Genomic DNA, 23,913 nt, shown 5'->3' with positions numbered 1-23,913 from the left:
GACTGTCTTGCCTGCCTTCCTCCCACCCAGCAGGAAAGCCCTCCCCTGCAATCCTGACACCTGGCCACTCAGCCTCCACTTGCACCCGCACCCCTCTTCCCTTCCCCACTGCCCTCCCCCTCCGTGGCAAGGAGCTCACCAACTCCTAAGATAGTCAGTCCACCTGTGCCCAGTGCTTCTGGTCACCTGCTTTGTTATAACCACATCCTGAATATGGTTCTGGCTTCTGAAAAGACACCCAGTGGTTGAGCTCTTACTCCTCATGACCATGTTTCAGTCTTACCACCTGCTCGTTCTTCATTTCGGTTCCTTTAGTCATTTCATGGCATGGATGATTCTAGATCCCTCCCTCTCCCCCAGGTGCCCTTTCAGGCAATACTCCAGTACAGCATGGGTCTCTCTAAATGTCGTATTCCAGACTCATCCATCATGTAAGGATACAGTGTCTGCCCACTTGTACCCCAGATACTCTTGATGCCACCAAGCTGGCATTGGTGTTTGGGACCAGCGCTTACTAACGGGGATGATTGCTGAGACTTCCTGCCCTGAACAGCTGGCGCAGTGCCCCTTCCCCAGCCTTCCCTAAAGTTTCCAGTATGTGCATGCTGGCTACATGTCCTCCTGATTCTTTGGGTCTCTCGATCCAGCCAGTTATATTCATCCTGAGTCTTTAATCTTCCCCCGGCGTATTGACCACCCCTCTCCAATGAGCGTAATGTGCCAGCGCTCCGTCACACGTGTGGAGACCAGGACAGGAGCCCGCAATTGCTCCGTCCTCTGGAGGAAGTTGAGGCAGCCGTGTCCCAGTACCAGCGCCCTTTCCCTCTCTTGTGTAGTTAAGTGAACTCGCTCGTCCAGTCTGTGCTCACCTCATGGTGCAATGTGTCTATGACTTTGCACTGATCGAGTTAGCCTCCTGACCCCAGCAGAAAACCACAGAGGGAGTGAGGTTGGTCTGGCACGACTCGTTCCTGGTGAGCTCTGTCGAACTCGGACGATGACGGCGCCCTTCTTGCAGAGCCCAGAAACCTGGCGTTGAATAGCCCATCCTCAACTTTTGTCAAGGTTCAAAATCACCGGACTGGCATCTCAGCCGGCAGCCGTGTCCCCCTGGATGATAAATCCGGGTGAATTTTGCTAGTCATTCCCACCTCGACCATTTCAAAGCCCTAGTGTCAGGGCAGGGCCAGAGAGGAGGTTGGAAGTGGGGGAAAGGAGCATTGCGTCCAGCTGGCTGTCACTGTTACAGTCTGCTTTTCTCGTCCCAGATGGGATGTCAGGATACCCTGCCCCTGATGGGAGAAATTTCGGCAGCTAGAGCCCCATGTTTCGGGGCTTCCATGTCAGTTCTCCTGGATTCAGGACAGTTTTGAGAATGGAATTTCTGCTTATTTGTTCATAGAGCTTCCTGTTTTCAGGGACCTGGATGAGTCCACTGATAGGCTGATGGACAGTGTCCGGGGACCCCTACCAGCCCACCCTCCCTGCCCCAGTGCCTGATCATGATGATTCGCCCAGACTCGGTCAGTTCTCCTTGGCCTCCTCCAACACCATTCAGCTCCGCGCTGGGCCAGCCCTCGGTGGGAGACTCGGGGTGGGGCCCCTGCCCGTCCTGCTGTCTCCAGCCAGCTCTCGGAGGCCAGTTCACCCACCAGCATGTGTGGCTGTGCTGCGGCCTGGCATCGGGGACCTGCCTCTACCACCCATGACAGTGCCAAGCCGAAGGTTGGACTTTGTATTATAAAGGGAGCCCCTGGTGGCTTCAAGCAGGGAAGGAATAGGATTCCACAAGTTTTCAGAAGATTCATCTAGTGAGGTGCAGAGTGTCTGTTGGGGAGGTCGAGGCACCGTGGTTGGTGTAACCTCTTATGATCTCGAAGGCTTCCTTTCTCCACTGTAGGCATTTGGGAAGCAGTTGTTTTCTTGACAGACCCAGTGTGAGGACCCGCATTAATGGCCGCAGATCTGCCACCAGGCCACAGTGCCACTGTGCCCTCGCAGGCGGGGAAGCCACCCTCAGGAGCAGGTGGGTGACCTTCCTGCCTTGAACAGACTTCCTGCCGCTCTCACGAAGCAGCAGTCCCTGGCATGACAAGGAGTCTGGCTCCCTCTGGTGACAAGAGGAAACGCATGAGCCTTGGCCTCCCATCTCCACGGCTGGTGGAACCCACACTTGTTGAGGGAGGGTACACTAAGGTCCAAAGGTCCCCCTGACTCTGGGTGACGGGGAGCGCCCCCTTGTGTATGTGCTTGAGTCCAGCTGTCCCCTCTCAGTCCACTCAGCATCCCAGCAACAGGCAGGCTAAGGCTCCGAGCGGGGCCGTCACCCTGCAGATGCCAATTCCTGTAGAATTTACTAGAAGGATGTCAGTGGCCCACAGCCCTTCTGCTGCTGTTTCACGCTGCCGAGTGGTAGGCAGGAGGCAGTGAGGACTGTGCTTCTAGCCAGCTGTGTGGCCCTAGGCTGGTAGCCTGACTTCTCTGTGCCTCGGCTTCCTCTGTAAACTGCAGGTGGAAGGACCCACCGTGTCAGGGTTGGGCTGTGCGCCGGGGCCCCTGGCCCCTGAAGTGCCTGGAGGCGGAGAGGGGTTTTGTTGTGGGCGGGGGCATCTGTGTGGCTGGACGGAAGTACCAGTGGGTTTCCAGCTCCTGATCGTTGAAGACGGCATGGGGTCACCTCGGGTGAACACCTGGCTACTTTCGTGAACGAGAGATACTTAGCGAGAGCCAGGAATTGACCTGTGGGAGCGCCCCCTGCTGGGGCCGGGCCCACCCTCTGTCCCCGGGTCCTGTTTTCCCCTCCCAGGCCTGGGCCCTTCACTGGATTTTCTGAGCCTCAGTGACCGCCACAGCAGCACTCCGTCCGGGAGTTTCCCGGAGGCCACTGAGAACATTCACGATGGTTCCAAAGTCCTTCGAAGATGCGGGGTGTACCTGTGAGGTCACAAGACAGACAGGACCCTGTCAACAAGTAAGTGCCCTTGGCACGGCAGTTAGTGGAGGGCCGGGGAAGCTGGGACACCGAGGACCTGCTGGTCCGCCAAGGCCATGGCCTGTGACCCACTTTGGGTGCAGCGCCCCCCAGCGGGAGACGGAGGGAGCACACACGGACACGCTCACAGTCAGAGGGCCTCAGTGACCTCAGTACAGTGTAGTTATTCCCAACGCACACTTCCCACCTGCACACGCCCCCTGAGCCCCAACGGGCCTTCCAGCCACCTGCTCCCTTACCCTCCGCTGCCCCCACGTCCTGCCTCCAGCTTTGTCTTCCCGACCCCGTGGTGCCTCTATGGCTGGTACCCCAGACCCCTGCTTGTTTGCAGGGGACACCTCCTGTCGCCGGCCTCGCATCCTGGGCGGCTCCCAGCTCTCTCCTGCACTGCCCTTTCCCTTCCTTCCTCGCCTTCCTTACACGCTCTTACGCGCTCCGTCTTTGTTCTTCCTTCTGCTTCCCGCTTACAGCGTGTGTGTCACAGGGCGTGTGACTTCAGTTCTCCGTGCCTCAGTTTCCTGCTGTGGGCGGTGGGCGCGTATCTGCTGATAGGTTGTCCTAAGGATGAAATGAGCTAGTGCATGGGACATGCTGGTACGGGGCCCTCCGCTGTCTCCGCGTCACTGCCACGGTCACCACCCCCACCAATCAGAGTCCTGTGTCGATCCCAGCCCCCACCCAAGGCTAGAATAGGGTGTTTTCCTCCTCTGATTTTCTGCCACTCTTCGACCGTCCTCAAGAGCACCCTTGTCCTTGCTGGACCCAGGGAGGGGTCAGAGGTCATAAATAAGCGTCCCGTACAGCTAGAGCTCCCTGCTAGTTTCACGTCCGCCCAGTCCTAACTGGGCAGTAGCGCGCGCACAGGGCGCTGTGTGCTGATTTCATCCTGACCCCCCGGAGTCCTGGGACAGCTTCGCTGACGTCCGTGGGTCACCCCGTGCGTCTCACGCTCCACGCCATCTGGGCGGTGCGTGGCGGTTTCCACGTATTCGCTCACGCGTTCTCACTGGGGTCCATTGGTTTCTAGGGCTGTCCTGACAAAGTACCAGAGACTGGGTACCGTGGACGTTATGCCTCACGGTTCTGGAGGCCGGAAGTCCAAGGTCAGGGTGTCAGTAGGGTTGGTTTCTCCCTGGCTTGCCGATGGCCGCGTTCTCCCCGTGTCCTCATGTGTGTTTTCTCTGAGCGCACACCCTCCTGATGTCTCTTCTTTTTATAAGGACACCAGTTCTTTTGGTTTTAGTGGTTTTTTTTTTTTTAAGATTTATTTATTTGAGAGAGAGAAAAAGAGCGTATGGTGGGGGCGCGCAGTGGGAGAAGGACAGAGAGGATCTTAAGCAGACTCTGTGCTGAGCGTGCAGCCTGACTCAGGGCTCAGTCTCACGACCCTGAGATCACAACCGGAGCCGAAACCAAGAGTCAGACACTTAACCAACTCTGTCACCCAGCCCCCCGGACACCAGTCCTTTGGATGAGGGCCCCCCCTCGCGGCCTCACTTTCAAGTCCCTGTCTTCGTATACAGTCGCATTCTGAGGTCCTGGGTGTTACGGCTTCGACAGGTGGATTTGGGGGGTACATTTTACAGCTGGAGCTGTTGAAGCTCAGAGAAGTGGGGTGCCTTGAGCACAGCCGGGGGCTGCTGCAGGTCTGTGCATGAGCCGAGCTGGATTCTGGAGCCCCATCTCGCCACTGTCCCCTGCCGGAGTCTGGGGGCGGGGACAACAGGAAGCCACCCCGTGACCTCAGAGGGCTGCTGGGCAGGCCCTACTTGGCCGGCAGACAGGATGTGGGCCCTTCAGGAAAGGGCAGCCTGTTGCTGATTTGGGTGGGTTTCCTGCTGGCAGGGCTCATGGCTTCCTGGCCCTCACCCCGCCAGCTGCATTTCTCATTTCATCAGCCAGTGTGGTCTCGGGGACCCCGGGGTTTTCCAGGGTCTGAAACAGAGCATGGGGGGAAAGCAGGTGTGCTCTCACTTGCTTTGAAGAGTCAGCCAGCTCCAGCCCTGCCCTTTGGTACCTGCCACGTACAAAGAAAGCTACAGGAGAATTTGATGGTGATCCCAGCCCTGACACGTCAGTCCCCGGGGGCACTGGCCAGGGAGGCCCAGCCTGGCCCCTGCTGACAGTGGGTTCCTCCCTCAGGACATCACTCCCGGATGTCCAGGGGCTGGCCAGCCCGAGAGATGTGTGCCCTCACCCCCTATGAGGCCCTGCTAGATAGGAGGGGAGGAAGAGAGACTTCTTTTAGCTGGACTGAGAAATCAAGACTAGTAGTGCCCAAAACTTGGGCCAGGTGCAGATCCTTCCGGAGCAGCCCAAGAAGCCTGGCCTTGTAGCATGACCTTCCTTACAGACACCGTTTCCACCCTGCTAGGGCCTTCCACCTCTCCCAGGCCTGGGTAGTAATCAGTTCACGGTTCAAACACTCGGTCCCTCCTCCAGGCAAAGGGCTGCATCATTACCCCTGTGGAACACCAGACTCTGCGTGTGTGTGTGTGTGTGTGTGTGTGTGTGTGTGTTTAAATAAGGTCTCTGCCTTCCCGGACTCTGCAGTTATTAATGGCATACCCGCAACGTGGAACTTTATTTTGGTATCCAGGCAGACTGTAAGCAGAACTGTAGTCGGGCTAGGTGCTGTGGCAGAGGAAGCAAGGAGAAGGAAGAAGAGAGGAGATCTGGGAAGGCCGCTTGGAGGAGGTGGTATTGAAGGCAGGCTTTGAGCAGAGAGTAGAACTTTGGTACACTGTTTAGGGCCTGGAGGAGACCGGGAATCTGGGTGGAGGACCCACGTAAGTGAGGCCTAGCCTCACCCCACATATGTCGGGCGGTGTTCTGCAGTCAGGTTCACCCTTCTGGTGGCATTCGGGCCTGCTTGGGCTGGCTGCACGAGAGCGTTCAGGTTCTGCCACCAGCTCAGTGACCCAGTCTCCGGCTGCCCCTCCGCCTTGCAGGCTGGTGTCCGATAGCGTCCACATCCTTCCCTTTCCCATGTGCCAGATGCACTTTCTACCACCTGGTTCCTTGGTCGAGGTCAGCAAAATCAGCGGTTCTCAACCTGGATGCACAGCACTGGGGAACTTGGAACAGAATCCCAGTGTCTGGGCTGTGCCCCGCAGACCACCACCATCAGATCTGGGGGTGTGGGACCTACACACGAGTATTTTCTTCTGTAAGTGTCCCAGGGGGTGGCGAAGTGCAGCCTGCTTTGAGACCCCGTGATGCAGCTGCACTAGGGGGCACCCGGCAGGGTGCTGTGGGGGAGGCTCAGAAGCTCAGGCCCTGGAACTTACCAGGCAGCACGAGCCACATCAGGCTTTCGTGGACAAACCTCGCCATGGGGATAATTCTGTTACACAAATTGCAGCCAGGGTCTAGTGCACGGTCCGTGCTCAGTGAATGCACGCCTCCTCATCCTCTCCCCCCACCGCCTCCCCCTCAGGGAGAAGCAAGGTCAGTTACGTAATACTGCCGGGCTCTTGGCAGTGGGCACCAGAAAAATATGTATCGCATGTTTTGCAGGCCTCCTACTGTTTATGGGTCATGTTTTATTCATGCACGTATGAGGCGGAATGTTCCGTCTTAGGGGAGAAATTTCAGCCTGCAGATTTCAACACGGAAAAATACATTTGTATAAATTGAGGGCACGGAAGGCAAGTGGGAGATGAGAAGAGCAACGCTGGGACTGAGGGTTTCGTCGGCAGTTAGGAAGCAGAGGACAGGGAAGTTCAAGGCAGGACTCTCTCTTTTTTGGGCCGGTGCTGCCCTCTAGTGGGGAAAAGCCACAGTCAACCTGAGCTTCCTCCAGTCTGCCCACTTTGAGGGGACCATCCAAGGTTAAGAGACCAAGACACGTGTCTAGGGGAGACCAGCCATGCAGGCCTGCCTTCTTGGACTCATCACCCCTGGGATGCAAGGAAAATTCTAGAAAGCGTCTACTACGTTCTAGGTGCCAGAAGCTTTGTAGGGATTGCATCTCATTCTCACTGTTCTGCAAGGTAGCTATTCTTATTCCCAGACTCAGAGCTGGGAAATGAGTCATCCAGAAATCGAGAAGCTTAACCAGGATCCTAGGCTAGGTCTGGTGCCCTCCAAAGGCTTCACTGCTGTACCGTCTTGGCCTGACTCTTCTTTCTCTAAGAACTTAGGTGATCCTAGAGGTCTGAGTTCAAACTTACCTCCACCATTTACATGCTGTGTAGCCTTGGGGCAGTTGACTAACCTCTCTGAGCTTCCGTTTCTCATGTACAAAAAGAGTATCATAACATGTACCTTACCAAGTGGTCATGAGAATTTGTGTTTGACCTCGGGTACATCAGAAGGGATAAAGACTTGAAAGCGATTGCCTCAAGGTGGTAGGGTAATAGTAAATTGTCCCCCTTTCTGAAAGTATTACTTTTATAATCAGACAAAAAAACAAAGGATTGATTAGACCACTTTGCTTCTAAAAGAGGCGGAAGCACTCACCTGCTGGAGAGAACGTTTTCTTATTTTCTCGAAGTCGTATCAAGGGAATCTCAGGAACCCTCGAGAGAAAACCAGATTCCCCCTGAAGTGATCTTTCATTTTGTCAAGCCCAGAGCCCTCAGCTCTGCCCTTCCACTGCCCTGCTCCGTGCTCTCAGTCACTGCTAAGAAGTCATTGCTGTCACGTGAGATCTCCGTGTCCTTGGGTGCCCTCCCTCCTGACGGCCAGGGAGGGATCTTGAGCCGGGCCTGGGGTGCTGGGCGGTGTGTTTCTGGAGTGTATTAGCTCTGTCCTGCCCCATCCCCCTGAGGGCAGCAGAGAAATGCGTGGCCCTTGAAATCCCTTTCCATCAGCGCCTTAAATTCTACTTACATAGATAACTCTGTTCTTAAAAAATAGATACTTTTTAGAAAATAATATCGTTTGTTTCCAGGGTTTCTGTTAGGAGACCTGTGTTGTGTATTTCTTTTAATTATTCTTAAAAAATTAACCTTCTATATAGGGACAGACTGGGAAGGAATATCTAAATATAATAGTAATAGCAAAATTTATGAAACACGTACTGTATGCTGGGTGCTATGGAAAGCCCTGGACATACACTGATCACTTGCACTTGAAGCAACCTTGGGGGCTAGGCACCATTATGATCCCCGGCCGCAGGTGAGAGCGTGGAGGCCCAAAGAAGGTCAGTCACTTTCCCAAGCTCGCACAGCTCCCGAGTGCCAGCTCTGGCCAGCTCCAGGCTCTGTGTTCTTGGCCACAGTGTGGGGTCCTTCTCTGTCCTCTCTATTCTCATATCACTCTACGGTGAGCAGCTGCTCCTTTTAAAATGAGGAAAAGAGGTTTTGTGTTTAAGTGAACCTATCTGGTCTCACCAGTGCAAAAACACATAAGAAATACACTTTGAAGACAGTCATGCCGAGAAGGAAATAGGAGAATGATGAAGAATTTTTGCTATATGATTCTGGATTTTCCACAGTCAGTTAAGCATCTCCCATCTAAGTAAGTAAGAAAGTAAAACTCAGAAAGCAGAAGAGAAAATCCTGCCACTGGAAGTATTGGTGAGAAGAATGCCTGACACCTAATGTTTTTGGAGAATATCTGTGTTCTAGGAACTTACCTGGAGTGTTGTTTTTTCGTGCAGTCACGCATTTGACCCTCAAAGGCCCCCAAGAGGGGAGGGGTTGTTGGGAGCCCATTTTATGGAGGTGGAAACTGAGGTTCAGGGAGCGTTTATATCATACTCGCAGAGGCACAGATGGCAGCAGAGACTGGCACCATCCTTCCTGTAGGACGGACCCACCCTAGTCACTTTCCACGCAGGGTCATGCAGTGTTCCTGAGAGCGCGGAGCAGGGCAGGGGAAGGGCAGAGCTGAAGGCTCTGGGCTTGACAAAATGAAAGATCACTTCAGGGGAAGCTGTGGTTTTCTCTGTGGAGGGCTCCTGAGATTCCCTTGATACACTTCGAAACAATGAGTAGCTGTTTGTATATAAGTACTTATGTTATAGATAGTTATATATGTGAAAAACATTAACAGTCACGCCTTTGTGCAGAAAACATATTACAGTTTAACAAATTGTGAAACAAGCATCCAGGAGCCTATAAACAGACTAGACACAAAACCAGCACCGCACAACCATGCCCACCCCCACCCTACTGCTTTTTTAAAAACCATCCCCACTGCCATCCTACGGCTCCCCTCCCCCTCCTGCTGGGACACAAGCCCTGTCTCCTTCTGGATCATAATTCCCACCCTCCCTCCCTCCCTGGCAGCAGCAGCCACAGTCCTGACTTCTATACTATTCGTTTCCGTTTTCCTTTCTACTCTGATTACCGCGTTATGTATCACTAAATAGTTTCATTTTGCTGCTTCGAATTCTGTGCAAGTAGAATCGCACCCGTATGCATTCTCGCCTGTGTTCTTTTGCTCGTCCTTGGATCTTTGAAGGTTCATCCGTGTTCTTGATGATGTGTTTTCTTTGCTTGTGCAGTAATTCCAGAGTATGGATAGTTGGTTCCTCTGTCCTACTCTTGATGGGACTTGGGTCGTCTCCAGTCCCATACGAGAGTTCTTGGATGTGTCTCCTGGTACGTGTCAGACTTTCTGTAGGATGTTTACCTAGGAGTTGGAGTTGTGGGTCATTGGGTGAGTTCATCTTCAGTGTTCCAGATACCGTCAAAGTTTTGTCAGAGAGGTTTGTCCAATTTACACTCCTACCAGCAGTGTGTAAGGATCCCAGATGCCCCACAGCCTTGCCAACAGTTGCTATGATCAGAGCTCTTTAACCAGCTGAAAAGGGGAGGACAGTTTTTCAGGTTGTAATGCACATGTCCCTGAATTCTCATGAGGTTGAATATTTTGTCCTAGTCCATTGTTCATTTGAATTCCCTCTTTTGTGAAGTGCCTGTTAACATTTCTGTCCGCTTTTCCACTAGTTTGTCTTTTTGTTGTCCATGAATTTCTAGCAGTTTTTATATAGTCTAGACATGAGCTCTCTGATTCTTGTCTATTGTTTTTTTTGTTTTGTTTTGTTTTTAAGGATGTACATTACACTTGTATTTTCCCACCTTTTCACTTTGTCAGTGGGCTCTTTGGGTGAATCTGATGAATGACCTTCTTAATTTTAATGTAGACCAATTTACCAAGCTTTTCTTATAATGGCTAGTGCTTTCTTTGTTTGGTTTAAGAAATCTTTCTCTCCTCCCGACATCATGACAGTACTTTTGTCTGGTTATCTTTCAGAAGATTTATTGTTTTGCTTTTCACACAGGTCTCTGATCTTCCTGGAATTGATTTTTGCATGTGTTGTGAGACTGGCTTTTTTTTTTCCCCACTGTAATTTCAAGTTGCCCCAGCACCATTTATGGAAAAGATCATCCTTTCCCCGGCTGCTTTGTATGCACACTTTGACATAAATCAGATGTCCACATAAGTGTGGCTCTGTTTCTGGGCTTGCTTTTCGGCTTGATTGGTATCTTTGTTGTTCCTTAAGCCAGAAATGCACTATCTTCATCATTACGGCTTTAAAAAAATCCCGAAAAATAAAAACTAAAAAGAAGTCTGATATTCAGTAGGGCAAGTCGTGATAATTCTTCAGAGGTATCTAGGCTGCTCTTGGCCCTCCACACTTCTGTAAACAAATTAGAATCTGTGTGTCACATTACACAAACACACAACAGATGTGGTAGTACTTTTATTATCATATATCAGTAGTATTATAAAGTCGGCTAATTCTTACTGGGCCAGCAGATTCTAAATGGAAGGCTCCATTTGGATTTTCTAAATTCTTTGAGTTCTGTGCATCTGGCCTGACCCTTTCTGTCACTCGAGCCCCTGTGGCTCGTGGGATCTAGTAGGAGGCACTTGGATGGGAGGGTCCCCAGCGCTGAGAAAGACAGGTGCAGAGAGCACCCTCCAGGGAGATAGCAGGATGGGGGCTGAACTTGGGCACAGCCACGCCCTCTTTTTACGGCAGTGCTGTAACTAGTGTTGGCTTTCCGGCACCCTGTCAATAGCCGGTGAACTAACTTTTCATTACGCCGGGCCAAGCTAGGGATAGAAAGAATGCAACACCATCTCTGTCTCGTAGGGCTTGGAGTCTCCTCCAGCTTCTCTGTGACTGTGCCCCAGTCCACACCGGCGCTGAAAAATGTCCCACAAAAGATGTTCCGTGGTCAAGTAATTGACGACTCCGTGCAATGTCCTGTTCTTAAAAGAGTCACATGGATAGTCATGGTTGTGAGATCAGAGAATTGACTCACATACGATTAACGATTACATTGGTTTCCTGTTGCTGCCGTAATGAGTTACCACAAACTTAGTGGCTTAAAAATAACGCAAATTTCTGCTCTCACAGTTCTAGAGGTGGGAAGCCCACAGTGGGTTTCAGTGAGCTCAAATCAAGGTGTCGGCAGGGCTCTTGTCCTCTGGAGGACCCTCTCTGGAAGGGAGAATCCATTTTCTTGCCTTTTCCAGCTTCGAGAGGGGGTCCTTGTTCCTGGGCTCGGGACTTCATCCATCCTCCATCCTCAAAGCCAGCAGTGGCAGGTCACCTCCTTCTAAGGAGGCCATATCTCTGGTCGAGTCATCTTTTTTTTTTTTTTTTTAAGATTTTATTTATGTATTTGAGAGAGAGAGAGAGAGCAGAGGAGGGAAGGGTAGAGGGAGAAGCAGACTCCCCAGGGAGCAAAGAGCCCGATGCGGGACTCTATCCCAGAACTCTGGGATCAGAACCTGAGCCAAAGCCAGGCACTCAAACCAACTGAGCCACCAGGTGCCCCTGGTCAAGTCATCTTATTTCCTCAGACTCTGACTCTTCTTTCTCCTCCCACATTTACAGGAATCTTGTGATTGGGTCCTTGGTGATAATCAGTATAATCTCTTTAAGTCAACTAATCAGCCACCTTGATTCCATCTTAGCCTTAATGCTCTTTTGTCATTTAAGCTAGCAGACACGGGTTCTAGAGATTAGGACAGGTGTATCTTTGGGGGCCATTAGTCTGCCTCCCACACGGTGTCCCCAGCTTGGTAGCACAGCTGACACCGTGCTGTTCTACATCCAAGACTCAGTGCCATGAGAAGCCTTTGTAGCCCGGCACCGTTGTCCACCCTGACTACAGGACGGTAGGTTGGTTTGTTTATGGCCTTTCTGCCATAGCACAAACTCCGCAGAAAAGCAGGGATTTTGTCTGTTTTGGTTGCTGCTGTGTCCCAGCGGCTAGCACAGTGCCTGGCCCCTAGTATGTATTCTGAGTGACTAAGAATGGTTGGAAGTCTCTCCAGTAGGGCAGCAAGCTGCTGCTGCTGCTCTTTTTTTTTTTTTTTTTTTTTCCCCCCGAGGGAGAGAGGGAAGGGGTGGTGGGCAGAGGAAGAGAATCTTACACAGGCTCCGCACCCAGCACAGAACCCAATGCTGGGCTCGATCTCACAACCCTGAGATCATGACCTGAGCTGAAATCAAGAGTCAGACACTCAACCCACTGAGCCACGCAGGCGGCCCCATGCCCTTAGTATCTTATTTTTATTTTTCGCAGAGCCCTGAGTCTAAAAGAAATATCTGGCAGTTTTGTTACTCAAGCAGTTAAGTTCAAACTATGTAATAAGTGTCTGAAAAAATAATGCACATGAATTAAAAGGAAAAATATTTTTATCTTATTTTTAATGTTGAGTATTTTCCGTGTCTCCGTTTCTCAGCTCCGTCTCGGCTCCCCTCCCATGTTTGTGAATCTGGCAGGCAGCAGGGGGCAGCACTGAGCCACAAAGCCCATGGTCTCCGGTCCTGGGGTCACTCCGCTGTTCAACACCCGGGTTGTGGATTTTAGTGCTGGCCAGTCTTTTTCCTGTCTGCTTGGGTAGAACATGTGAGGTGGCTTCATTAAACAAGAATAAATTCACAGCCTAGGAGGGTGAATCGAAAGGAAAGCAAGGAAACACATGGAAAAGTACATTTGTGTTAAGATCATGGCCTGCCTCATACCCTCGCAGGGGAACAACTTCCCCCTAAAAACCCAGGGTTGTGCTCTGCAGGCTGCTTTATTTGAGTCGTTATCCTAAGATATTGCTGAGGTGGAAAAAGGGTGTTTCCTGATGCGTGAAGACGCCCTCCCACATCTCTACTGGATTGTTCCTTGGAAAAGATTCAAGAACTCATTATTGCTAGAGGTTTCTTTAACATCTCTCTGGGGAGGGGCTGCTTGGAAAATGCCCCCAGAGGGGAGCCTGCGTGGCTCAGGTGGTTGAGCGTCTGACTCTCGGTTTCAGCTCAGGTCGTGATCTCATGCGTCATGAGATCAAGCCCCGCATCGGGCTCTGTGCTCAGCCAGGACTCTGCTTGAGATTCTCTACCTCTGCCCCTCCCCCCATTCATATTCTCTCTCTCTGTCTCTCAAATCAAAGAAAAAAATAAAATGCTGCCAGAGATTTCAGCTGAGGGGAAAAAATGCCCTTCATATAAAGATACATGTGTTCTATATCTTTCATTGGTTTTTGGAATTGGGCAGGATTTTCTGCTGTTGGGGGAGTACTCGATCTTCTTAAAATGGAAAGCCACACTCCAACGGCCTGGAAACCCTTGTCTTCTCCTGGAGGAAATGGAGTGGGAGGTGTTCTCAGCCAATGGAGAGGCCGCCTTGGTACGTGGCGTCTCTGCGGTTGGCCTGTGCCTGCCCAAGCTGCAAGAATGGCTGGCTGGGGGACACCTGGGTGGCTCAGTTGTTAAGCGTCTGCCTTCAGCTCAGGTCACGATCCCAGGGCCCTGGGATTGAGCCCTGCGTCAGGCTCCTGCTCAGTGGGAAGCCTGCTTCTCCCTCTTGCACTCCCCCTGCTTGTGTTCCCTCCCCTGCTGTCTCTCTCTGTGTCAAATAAATAAAATCTTAAAAAAAAAAAAAAAAAAAAAAAAAAGAATGGCTGGTTGGCCTGTGTGGACCCTGTAGGTCTCCTATGGGCAGCTGAGCTCGAGGGACATGCCTTCTTCCATGTCATAACTTGTGCAAGGGCGGGAGGCCCAGAACCTGGGGTCTTCAGCTGTTCCAGGATGTCTGGCCTGTCCACACCCTCTACTGTCCCCAGGTGGGGGAGGGAATAACAGGACAATCCCCACAATCTCTTCAACACGTCAGTTGTTTCTTCCAAAGACACTAAAAGCTTAGTCGTTTGACCTATTATTTGCTGTAATTTGCGTTACCCTATCTATAGGCAATGCATCAGTGATGATTACATTGATTGGGGGTTTCATCTAATTGGCATGAAAGAAGACATATTATTATGAGTGGTGGGGCCTGCTGGGGGGGTGGCTCAGAGCGGCTACTAGAATATCGATGGGGAGTCAGCAGGATACTTGCAACACCCGTGGCAGGAGAATTGTGTTCCTGTCCCCTGTGTCCCTTCCTCTGGGACTGCCTGAGTAGATAGGTTGCTTGCTGAGCCCTCTTTAGAGGACCAGGGGCTCACCTCAGCCTGCAGCCTGGATGGGAGGATATGGCTGGCTTCACAGTCTTGCCCTGAGGCAGAAATCCCTTAGGCTACGTTGGGTGGTGCTCCTGCCTGGGACACCCCCTGTCCCTGCCCCCTACCCCTGCCCGTGGGTCGTCTTCAGCATCTCCTTCTGCTTTGCTTTCCTCCCAGGGAATCAGGCCAAGAGTAGCTCTGGTTCCTAACCCTACCCTGCTAAAGATAACCCCCTTAATTCTAGCCCATAGCTGCAAGATCCCCATATTCTAGAATTTTCCTATAATACCCCTAACCTACTCAACTTCCTCTGTTTGGTTATCTTCATCTAAGTTGTGACAAACCAGAGTCCGTGTACTCATAAAATGAATATTGCTCCTCCCAAGATTCTTAGAAACAAGAAAAACTGTAAGATCGGGTGTCTCTGGGCAGCTATGGGAGCAGGCACTTTGAGACTCTGTGATTTGGAGCAATCTAGAAGTTCTAGAGTAGGAGTTCACGGAGAGTGGATTCAGCCCTGTGTCCATGATATAAACCATCCTCTTTTCATGCATTCCTTTATCAAACAATATTCCTTACAAGCTGTCTTCAAGAGATTGCTTTGGGGTCTGGGTTTCTGTCTATAAATCCAGAAGACATGGCTTCCTTTGCCAAGTATTTATAAACCAGTTGAGTTCCTGTTTATAGTTTTTTCTCCGCACCTCCAACTCAATGAGCTCTGGAAGCCCAGGATTCTTAATTGTTTGAATCTCCATTCCTGAGACTACTGCTTGGCACATAGGAGGAGCTCAATGAATATTGATTGACTGAATGGGTATTTGAGTGGCTCCATGATGACATCACCGAGGGAAATCAGAATGAGTTAGTCCACACCTGTGAGCAGACTAGAAGTACCCTCCACCGAGCTCAGATTCCCTTTGTTTGATTTCATCTTCAGCCTTGCTCTTCGTGTGCCCTCGTGGACCTGTTAGCACCCCTCTTTGGGGCTTTCTGCTTGGGTTGGATTGACCCGCATACTGCTTGTCCCCACAGGTAGCAGCCTCTTGTAGGAAGGGCCACTTCCTCACTCCTGTTTTTATTCCCAGGGCCTTGAGAACTGTCCTTGCTCAAGGCATGTTCTACCAAACTGAAATTTAGTTAACTAGGTACAGCCTGTGGGGTTTAGTTTGGGCTTGGTACTTTTCCCAGAATGAATAAAAGGGTTTGTGCAAAATCCTGGGTATTCTATCCATCAGATACTTAAGTTCATGCCTAGTACCATCTTCTCAAGTCCTTTGGAAAACGTTGAGTCTTGAACAACTATTAAAACAATAGGATAGCAACTCCAAAGTATAGGGGGGCAGATCTGCAAAATTCAAATTAATAAAACATCTAATTAAATGTCTCAAAGCATACTATTACGTCAACTCCATGTTTTGCTAAATTTAATGCCCGTAAACATTTCATTACATTTGAAAATAATTTGTGGCTTTGACTTTTCTCCCTTCACAACAATTCCTGAATTTGTACAATGAGTGCTGAGAAATCTTAGCCAACCATAAATTAAGTGAATTACATAAAGCCAAATAAATGTGAAAGCAAAATGATAAAAATCGTTTCAAAAATGTTTATGACAGAAACCATTTAATGACAGATGTGGGTGTATTTTAATACGGTTGATATGATGTGGGATGGAGTGCTCTGAAAGTAAGTACACTTGGGGCCCACAAATATTTCAGAGCAACCCACAAAAAAACTATAGAATTCCTGCATAACAATACTTCAGTATTAGCTTTCCCCCTCAAGGATTTTTAGACTAATTCCTAGAATGTCATTTGTATAATCCAGTTTCTCATTTGATCAGTGTGAAATAATATCCTTGATCTTTGACTGTTTTGCTCATTGAATGGCTTCTGCTTTTTTTTTTTTTTTAATCTAATTTCTGTTTCATCTTCTTTCAGGAATCCTTTTCACGATGCTGGTATTTGGACCAGCCTGTGGATTTATCCTGGGCTCTTTCTGTACCAAAATCTACGTGGATGCAGTCTTCATTGACACAAGTAAGGAGTATATCTCAACTTCATACTGCCACCCCCGAGCGTGTCCTCCATCGTAAGGGAGCCCTGCAGCCTTTGGGTACTTAAGCCCTCCTACCGAGGGGCAGCCTCCGTGTGTGGACCTCGAGCTGCTGGCCCACCAGAGAGCAAAGGAAAGAGTATGAGTGTTGGCTCAGATGGCCTGGGACTCAGTGGTGTTCCACCAGTGTCTGCCCGGAGGCTGAATAATCCCTGTAGTCAATGTTACTCCTCAAATCTGGATCTTTCTCGTCTATAAATTAAGGGTAACAATAATTCCATGTGCTTCATGGGGCTACTCTAAGAATGAAATGAAAGGATAGATGTGGAATGCCTGGCATTTTCTCATTGAATGTTAGTCCATTAACCAATATGAGAACCCCGCTTTCTACGTGTGTTCTGGAAATGCAGGTGTACAGACGGGGTCAATGAGACAGAATATTTGAAACTCCCTTCTATAAGACCGTGGTATGGTGGCCTCTACGAAGAAACGTACCGTACCCCAAAACCATTTTAAGCAATACTTCTTGTGTTCCTAGCAGGAAGGGCAAGTGTATTTCTCAGATACACTTGGCATACTTCGATTCAGCAGTGGGCTAGTTAACAGAGCCTAGGTTATGTCATGGTAACGCAGTTCCCAATCCCAAATCTTAAGTGATTTTATGCAACCCAAGTTTACTTCTTGGGCACAATACGTATCCAGTGCAGGCCGGCGGTGTTGGGGAGGGCGAGGTTTGGCTCCTCACGGTTGCCCCAGAACGTGGCTCACAGAAGCTTCATCTGACCCCAGCCTGTGCAGTCGCCAAGGCCCGAAACCAGGCTGTGGCGAGTTACACCCTGGCTCGCGAAGCTTCTCTTCATGTTTCAGTGGCCAAAGCAAAAGTCACGTGGTCTGTTCATCTTCTCTTGCTGTGCAACAAATTACCTCAAACTCGGTGACTGAAAACAACACTGGGGTGTTGTCGGTTACATCACAGGTGATTTCAGGGGGTCTGGGGTCCAAGAGCAGCTTGGCTGGGTGGTTCTGATTCAGGTCCCTCATGAGGTTGTAGTCAGGGTGTTGGCATGGTTTCCACTCGTCTGAAAGCTCCACTGGAGGAGATTCGGCTTTTAAGTTCTCTCCCAAAGCTGTCAGTCTCCCATCGGTGGGCCTCCTGGCAGGGCTCCCTCACCAGGGCTCCCCCGGAGCGAACAACCCAAGAGAGGGTGAGAGAGATTGCCCGAAACAAGAGCCGTGGTCTCCTTATAACCTCGGCTCAGAAGTGACATGTCCTTGCTTCCACTGTATCCTGAGGGTCGAAAGCAAGCCACCTGTTCTGGTCTCCACTCAGGACGTGAACACCAGGGCGTGGGATCCCTGGAGGCCGTCTGAGACACTGCCTCCCATATGTGGTCACAAGTCAACCGTGAGCCCAAAACAAAGCGCTCTGCTTCCCTGCACTTCCGTGAGCAGAGAAGCCATGTTTCCTTTCTGAGAACGGGGCGCGGGAAGCCATCCCAGCTTCTCCTCCTCCTAGCGATCTTTTCTCAGGATCAATAAGAGCTCAGCCCCTGGCTTCTCAATCCATCATCTCTTGGCAGTGCTAAATTTACTAATTCACCCCAAAGAAATAATGTGGTTTTAAATCCAATCAAGTCACTCTGTGATTCACTCCATTAATCCCACTGATATATTTACTTGTAGCTAATGATGTTACAAATTTGCAAGTGGGGGGAAGGAAAAGAATCAAATGCAGCCTTATTTACTTATTCTTTTAAAGCGCCGGCTCTGTTCAGGAGGTGATTGGATGCTGCTGTTTTGCGGCAGTTGGTTGACCCTTTGAACCCTGCTCGTAGCAAGCGGGAGGAGGGGTGGCCCCACGGTCGGTCAGAGAAACAGCACGTGGTGGGAGTCGGCTGCCATCTTGCTTGTATGAACCAAAAAAAGCCAGCTTCCGCCACTGTGCCAAAGGCAGCACAAAACAGGAATCACAAAAGCAGGTGAGGGAAGGGGGTGTACCCCCTGTGCAATGGGGAAGGCTGCCTGGAAGGAGAGGCCAGGTGGCCAGGCAGTGGCCGCCTCGGTTCAAGGCCTGTGGGTTACCAGAGTCTCTGAGCCCAGAACCTCAGATCATTCTCTTCCAACCCTTCCATTGTACCGAAGAGGAAACAAGCTGAGAGAGGGACAGGGATGTACCCCATCCAAGGGGCATATCTGTATAAAACCCAGGTCTCCTGAGCAAGCGTGTGGGCATTTCCACTTCACAATTCCCTCCACCACGCTCCCTTCTGGAAATGAAATAGCCCCTTTTCTCGGTGCCTGCAATGACCAAGGGCTGGACAAGGGGCTGGAGGGGCTTAGCCGGTTCCTTCATGGACCCCCTCAGTGTGCTGTTCCTTCCTTTGCTTCGGGCTGTTCCCTCAGCCTGGAGTCCTGCCCGCAGTCCCGTCTGGCCAGCGCCTTTCCTCACCGGTCGGGGCCCCATGAGAAGCAGCATCACCCGTGGTTCTAGGCTCACTGGCAGTGTGAAGAAGGCAGATGGGCGCCTTCCTGGTCCAGCTGGGCATCTTGCTAATGGCGCCCCCCGCCCCCCTGCACACACACACAAATAGCAGAAGTCCCGTCCAGTGTTGTCCCCAAGAAAGGGAAGGATGCCCCGTGAATCACTGTCCTTTGTTTCCTTGCTGAAGGCCCTGGGAGGGCCGGTGCCACTCTTTACCAGTAGAGGGCAGAAGAATATAATTTATTCTATCAGAGAGCAAGACACAGAATTCTATAGTTGCCAGCAATTTGGATGCTTTCTAATCTTGTGACTAAAACTTGTTTTGTCTGGAATGGATTCGAGCTGTATTTTGAGAAGGGGGTTCTCAATTCTTTAGGGGTGACCCTCCTGTATTTTTTCTTCACCGGTGAAGACAGAGACCCTCCTTAGGGGGCTGTCCAACCTAGGAGAGCGTGTGCTGAAGCGTGAATGGAAAGGGCTGGGCACACAGCGGATAGCCGGGCAGGAGACTGGGGAGAGCAGGGATCTGGAACCTGCGGGGGAGGCGGGCAAGGCAGAGCCCTTGTCATGGGGCAGGTGGTGGAGAGAATGTGCCCTGTGCCGTGCAGCCTGGCCGCAGCTGAGGACACAGGGTTAAACTGGGGAGACCAGTGAGGAAGGCTGCTTGCAGTCTGTTGGGGGTGGTCTCTTGTAGGAACAGGCCAGCTGTGGGGTGGGCAGACCCCGCGGGCAGCTCCCCGGGGGACTCTGCCAGCCATGTTCAGACACTGGAATTCTGCCACTCTGCTCTTCATCTGTGTTTGATCCCTGTGTGGCTCCCCTGCCCCCCCTTCTTAAGGACAGATGCCTCTTGTAACAGCCCGGGAAGGGCTTTCAGAGAATATCCTTGTGAAACTGAGACCAGTTGAGAACAGAACCTAGAAAAGAAGGACTTGGGGGCAGGAGTGTGCCCCAAAGCACTGAATCGACCAACCTTGACAGTGGGCTTATCAGAAGATTGATAACGGCCGCCACGAACTGACCGCTTATTAAAGCACAATGTCGATGGTCTTCATGTTTGTAGATGAACTTCAGGACATTCCCCGTGGGCCGTGGGCCCTGCTGCTCTCCCACTTACCAGCTGAGCTGTTCTCATGCAGTGATGATGAGTTCAGAGTTCCAGTGCTGGCATCAGACCTCTGTTTGAATCTTAGCTCTACCCCTTCCAAGCTGATTGATCCTGGGGGCCTTTCTCCTCAAGGATCTGTGCACGGATAACGTGGGTTAATCGTGCCATGCACGTAGCACGGTGCCTGGTCTGTAGTATGCACACGGTCAGCGACAGGTTAACTCATTTCCACAGCCAGTAGGATTCGAAGCCCGGACCTCTGTTTGACTCCAAACTGGGCAGCTTGTGTCCCTGCAAGTTCTCCAGGACTTTTGCCAGAAGGCTGTCCCCTTCCGTGGGCAAAGGCCTTGCTAAGAGGACCTCACCTCGTCAGCCCATGCATACAGACGCATCCTTAGGCATGTACCAGCTGGCCCCACTACGGCTGCGTGGGGTCGGCCACTGGAATAAGTTGTGTCCATATGTTTGCTTCCTGAAAAAGGTCAGCCAGCCGGGAGCTTCCTGCTCTGCCGTTCGAGGGCTGGCTGCGGGCTTCGTCAGATTCCTTCGTGTTAGGCTGAATTAGCTCAACGGCCGGGGTCCTGAACATTCCGTGCTGCCCTCTACCCTCAGCCCCTCCCTGTCTCCAGTTTCTAATTTGGTCTGGAACTTAATGATACTCTTGGAATGCTTGAGTCCCATAGCAGAAGTTTCACAAAATAGGTTAGACAAATAGGTAAATGGACTGAAAAAAAACAAAACAAAAAATGCCCAGAGAACCCATAGCCCCACTTACACATTAGTGTGGCCTGGGAGTCACAAGTAAATGTGATTGGCTCCTTCTTACAGCCGTGGGTATCCTCATGGGTTGGTTGGTTGTTTGGTTCATTTTAAACTGGTTTGACTCTGTTCCCAGCGATTTTTTTCTTTCCTACCTACGATGGTAGCAGTCCTCAGAAAAGGGAGAAAAATGTCAATTCACATGACCTTACACGGAGGAAGCAAACTACTGCGAAAAGCTTGCTCAGCTTATCCCACAGAACCACAAAAACACCTGAATGTGGAAGTCCCAGACATGGCAGGGTTAGCAGAAGGGATCTCGTAAAGCAGAAATCCTTCAAGCCTGTAGACAGCTATGCAAAGGCAGGCCCGGACCGTGCCTGTCTCATGGCGCCAGACATCTCCATCGCGGTGATGATTTGCTCCACTTCCTCCACACCTGGAATGACCAGGGGGCCAATGAGTGCCCGGATGGAGCTTGGCCAGTCCACTCCGAGTCCCCTGACCGACAGGTGCCATGCCTTTGCGAGCACGACTCCCTCTGCTTGGGATCCTGTCCCCTCCTCGTTCTTTTCAATGCGTTTTTGACCTTCATGGTTCCAATTTGATTGGCAATTAGGTACATCTAAGTCAATGAGACACATGGTGCTTCTCAGGTTTGCTCTGGGCATCTTACCACAGTCTTCACGAAAAAGCCGAAACCGTGGTAATTGTTTAAGATCAAGATACTGCCTAGGGCCACATTGGAAGAAAAGTAAAGAGGTTTTCACCCCGTTCCCCACCTGCACCTGAACAACACTTTCACGATGCCAAGCCTGCCCAGGATCGTGACTTTTGATTTCCTAAGCCTTTGGTGTAGTAGTCAGGGTAAGCTCGCTTCTGCTGCGGTAACAAACATCTCCAAAATCTCCGTCGCTGAGACTAGTAACTAAAGGTTTGTTCCTCGCTCATGCTGTATACATGGCACAGGTCCGTGGTGACCTTTTGTTCATCGTAGCCTCTCAGGGACCGTCTTAGGACCATCTTTGGAGGATTTCACACGCTTCCATGATCAGGCAGGGCAAAAGGGCGTGGCAAGTCAGGCACCAGCTCATACGTGGCTCGACACAGAAGTGACACGTATCCCCCCACTCCAGTGGCAAAATTCTGTGGCATGTAGTTATACCCAAGTTCGCAGTGCGGGAGGGGTAGTCCTTGTTCTCTGAAGAGGAGATCCGAATGAAGGCATCAGTAACACCTATTGCACCGTTCTTTGCCGGCCGACGTAGAGAACTCTCCCTCGACATCAGCAGTCCTAGAACATACCTGCTGACCAGGGATGCCTGCCAGCCAGGTGCGCAGGGTGGTGGAGGTGCCTCAGAAAAGACTTTTCTCACCCTGGGTTCAAGCATTAGCCGTCTTCCTGTGAAGTGCCAAAATCAAGACCAACACGCCACCCCCTAAGCCAACCCTGACCTGAGGGCAGCGTGCTCCAAAGCTGAGTGGTTTCTCCTCAGAACATTCTTTCTCTGCCTGCCACGGTGCTCTGGATGGTTGCAATGGAGAGGGGGAAAAATCAATACTTCCTAAAATGGTCAACGGTGATTTTCCTAGATCTACAAAATCCCGCCCCCCCCCCGCCCTCCCCCCACCACACCTTGCTGCAGACCCGTCTCCCTCTCCTTCCGTGCGCCACAGGCAGGCTTTGCTCTGACACACGATCACGTGCTCTTCCCCATCTTACAAATTACGAGCAAACGTTGGCTTTCCACGCGTAGGCTCATACCTACGGGGAGCGAGCTGACATGTTCACATAAACATCCACCTCCCCATCCCAGCCCCTCTCCCTGGGATGTTTCCTCACGCGTAGAAGAGAGTCACTAACTTCCTAACTAAAATATGACTCTCCACGTGTTACTAATTTTGTTCCCCCAAACAACTGCCAGGCGCGCGCGCTCTCTCCTGGCTCACATCTGCCAGCTTTCAATTCCCCCGTTATGGAGCCCATCGACAATGGAGGGAGATAGCACAGCTCCCCTTTACGTCTTTTGTTTTCATTCATTGCTGGTAGCAGGTGAAGAAACACAGCCAGTGACTGGAGAAAACATTCCTGCTCAGCTACCCGAGGCCATCTCACTTCCTTTTCTCTCCTCGTGTTTGCATAAAGATGCTTTCGAGATCACCTTGGGTTTTCTCATGCTTTTTTCAAGCTTTCCCGTACTCCAAAAAAACCTCTATCTTGAAATCGCCATTCGTGTAAATATATACCTACGAGTAGATACAAGAGCTGCCAGATACAAAGAGTCTATCTGTCAGGTGACTCTTGCTCATTACCTCTCATCCTTGCACACAGTCTCGGTGGATGTCACCTTTATTTTGCAAGTGATTGAAGTAAGGCCCAGAGAGGGTAAGTAGCTTGCCCAGCATCCCATGTAGTCAGCAGCAGAGCCGGGATTCAGTCCTCTACCTGCCAGAGCTTACGCTCTTTCTTCTCTGACGCGCAGCTATGGGGAAGAATCTGGTTCATTGTAGTGACCTAGATACTGCTTCTGGGTGGATGCCAGGGCCTCCAGGACCGACACCACCGATGGTGCAAAGACCGACGGCAAAGCTGGTGATCTTAGGCCCCTTGCACAAAGCACAGGAATGAATCATCCACCCAGGGAGCCCGAAACAAAGCCTAGACAGTCCAGAAGGGCAGTGTAGCAAAGTGATAAGGAGCCTGGCCCTTGGCATTTGAATGCCCGTCTTTCAGTCTTCAACTCTGTGAACTCAGCAAGGTACCTACCCTTTTTTTTTTTAAGACTATATTTATTTATTAGAGCACAAGCAGGGGGAACGGCAGAGGCAGAGGGAGAAGCAGGCTCCCCACGGAGCAGGGAGTCCGACGTGGGACTCGATCCCAGGACCCTGGGATCATGACCTGAGCCAAAGGCAGACGCTTCACCAGCTGAGCCACCCAGGCATCCCAGAACCAACCCTTTCTAAGCCTCGATTTTTCTGTCTAAGATTGGGATAATAAAAGACTGTACCTCTTAAGGCTGTGGGGAGGGTTGACCAGAACAGTTAAGAATACATTCTGCGTAATGCTCAGCGCAGAGTAAGCCCTCCATAAATGATGGCTGG

The 23,913-nt window shown here is 51.0% G+C and overlaps 1 protein-coding gene across 4 annotated transcripts in view; it reads left to right on the top strand.

Annotated features, from left to right (window-relative positions):
• Positions 1-23,913, top strand: part of SLCO3A1 (solute carrier organic anion transporter family member 3A1) — a 295,971-nt gene that overhangs the window by 204,040 nt on the left and 68,018 nt on the right. For all 4 annotated transcript variants that reach the window (XM_057303634.1, XM_026510418.4, XM_057303633.1 and 1 more), the window contains exon 3: positions 16,345-16,443. In XM_057303634.1, the coding sequence (XP_057159617.1) occupies positions 16,345-16,443 (99 nt within the window). The remainder of the gene's footprint in view (positions 1-16,344; positions 16,444-23,913) is intronic.

The sequence above is a fragment of the Ursus arctos genome, unplaced genomic scaffold (genome assembly GCF_023065955.2).
Source record: "Ursus arctos isolate Adak ecotype North America unplaced genomic scaffold, UrsArc2.0 scaffold_28, whole genome shotgun sequence".
NCBI lineage: Eukaryota > Metazoa > Chordata > Mammalia > Carnivora > Ursidae > Ursus > Ursus arctos.
This window is presented reverse-complemented; position numbering and strand designations above follow the sequence as displayed.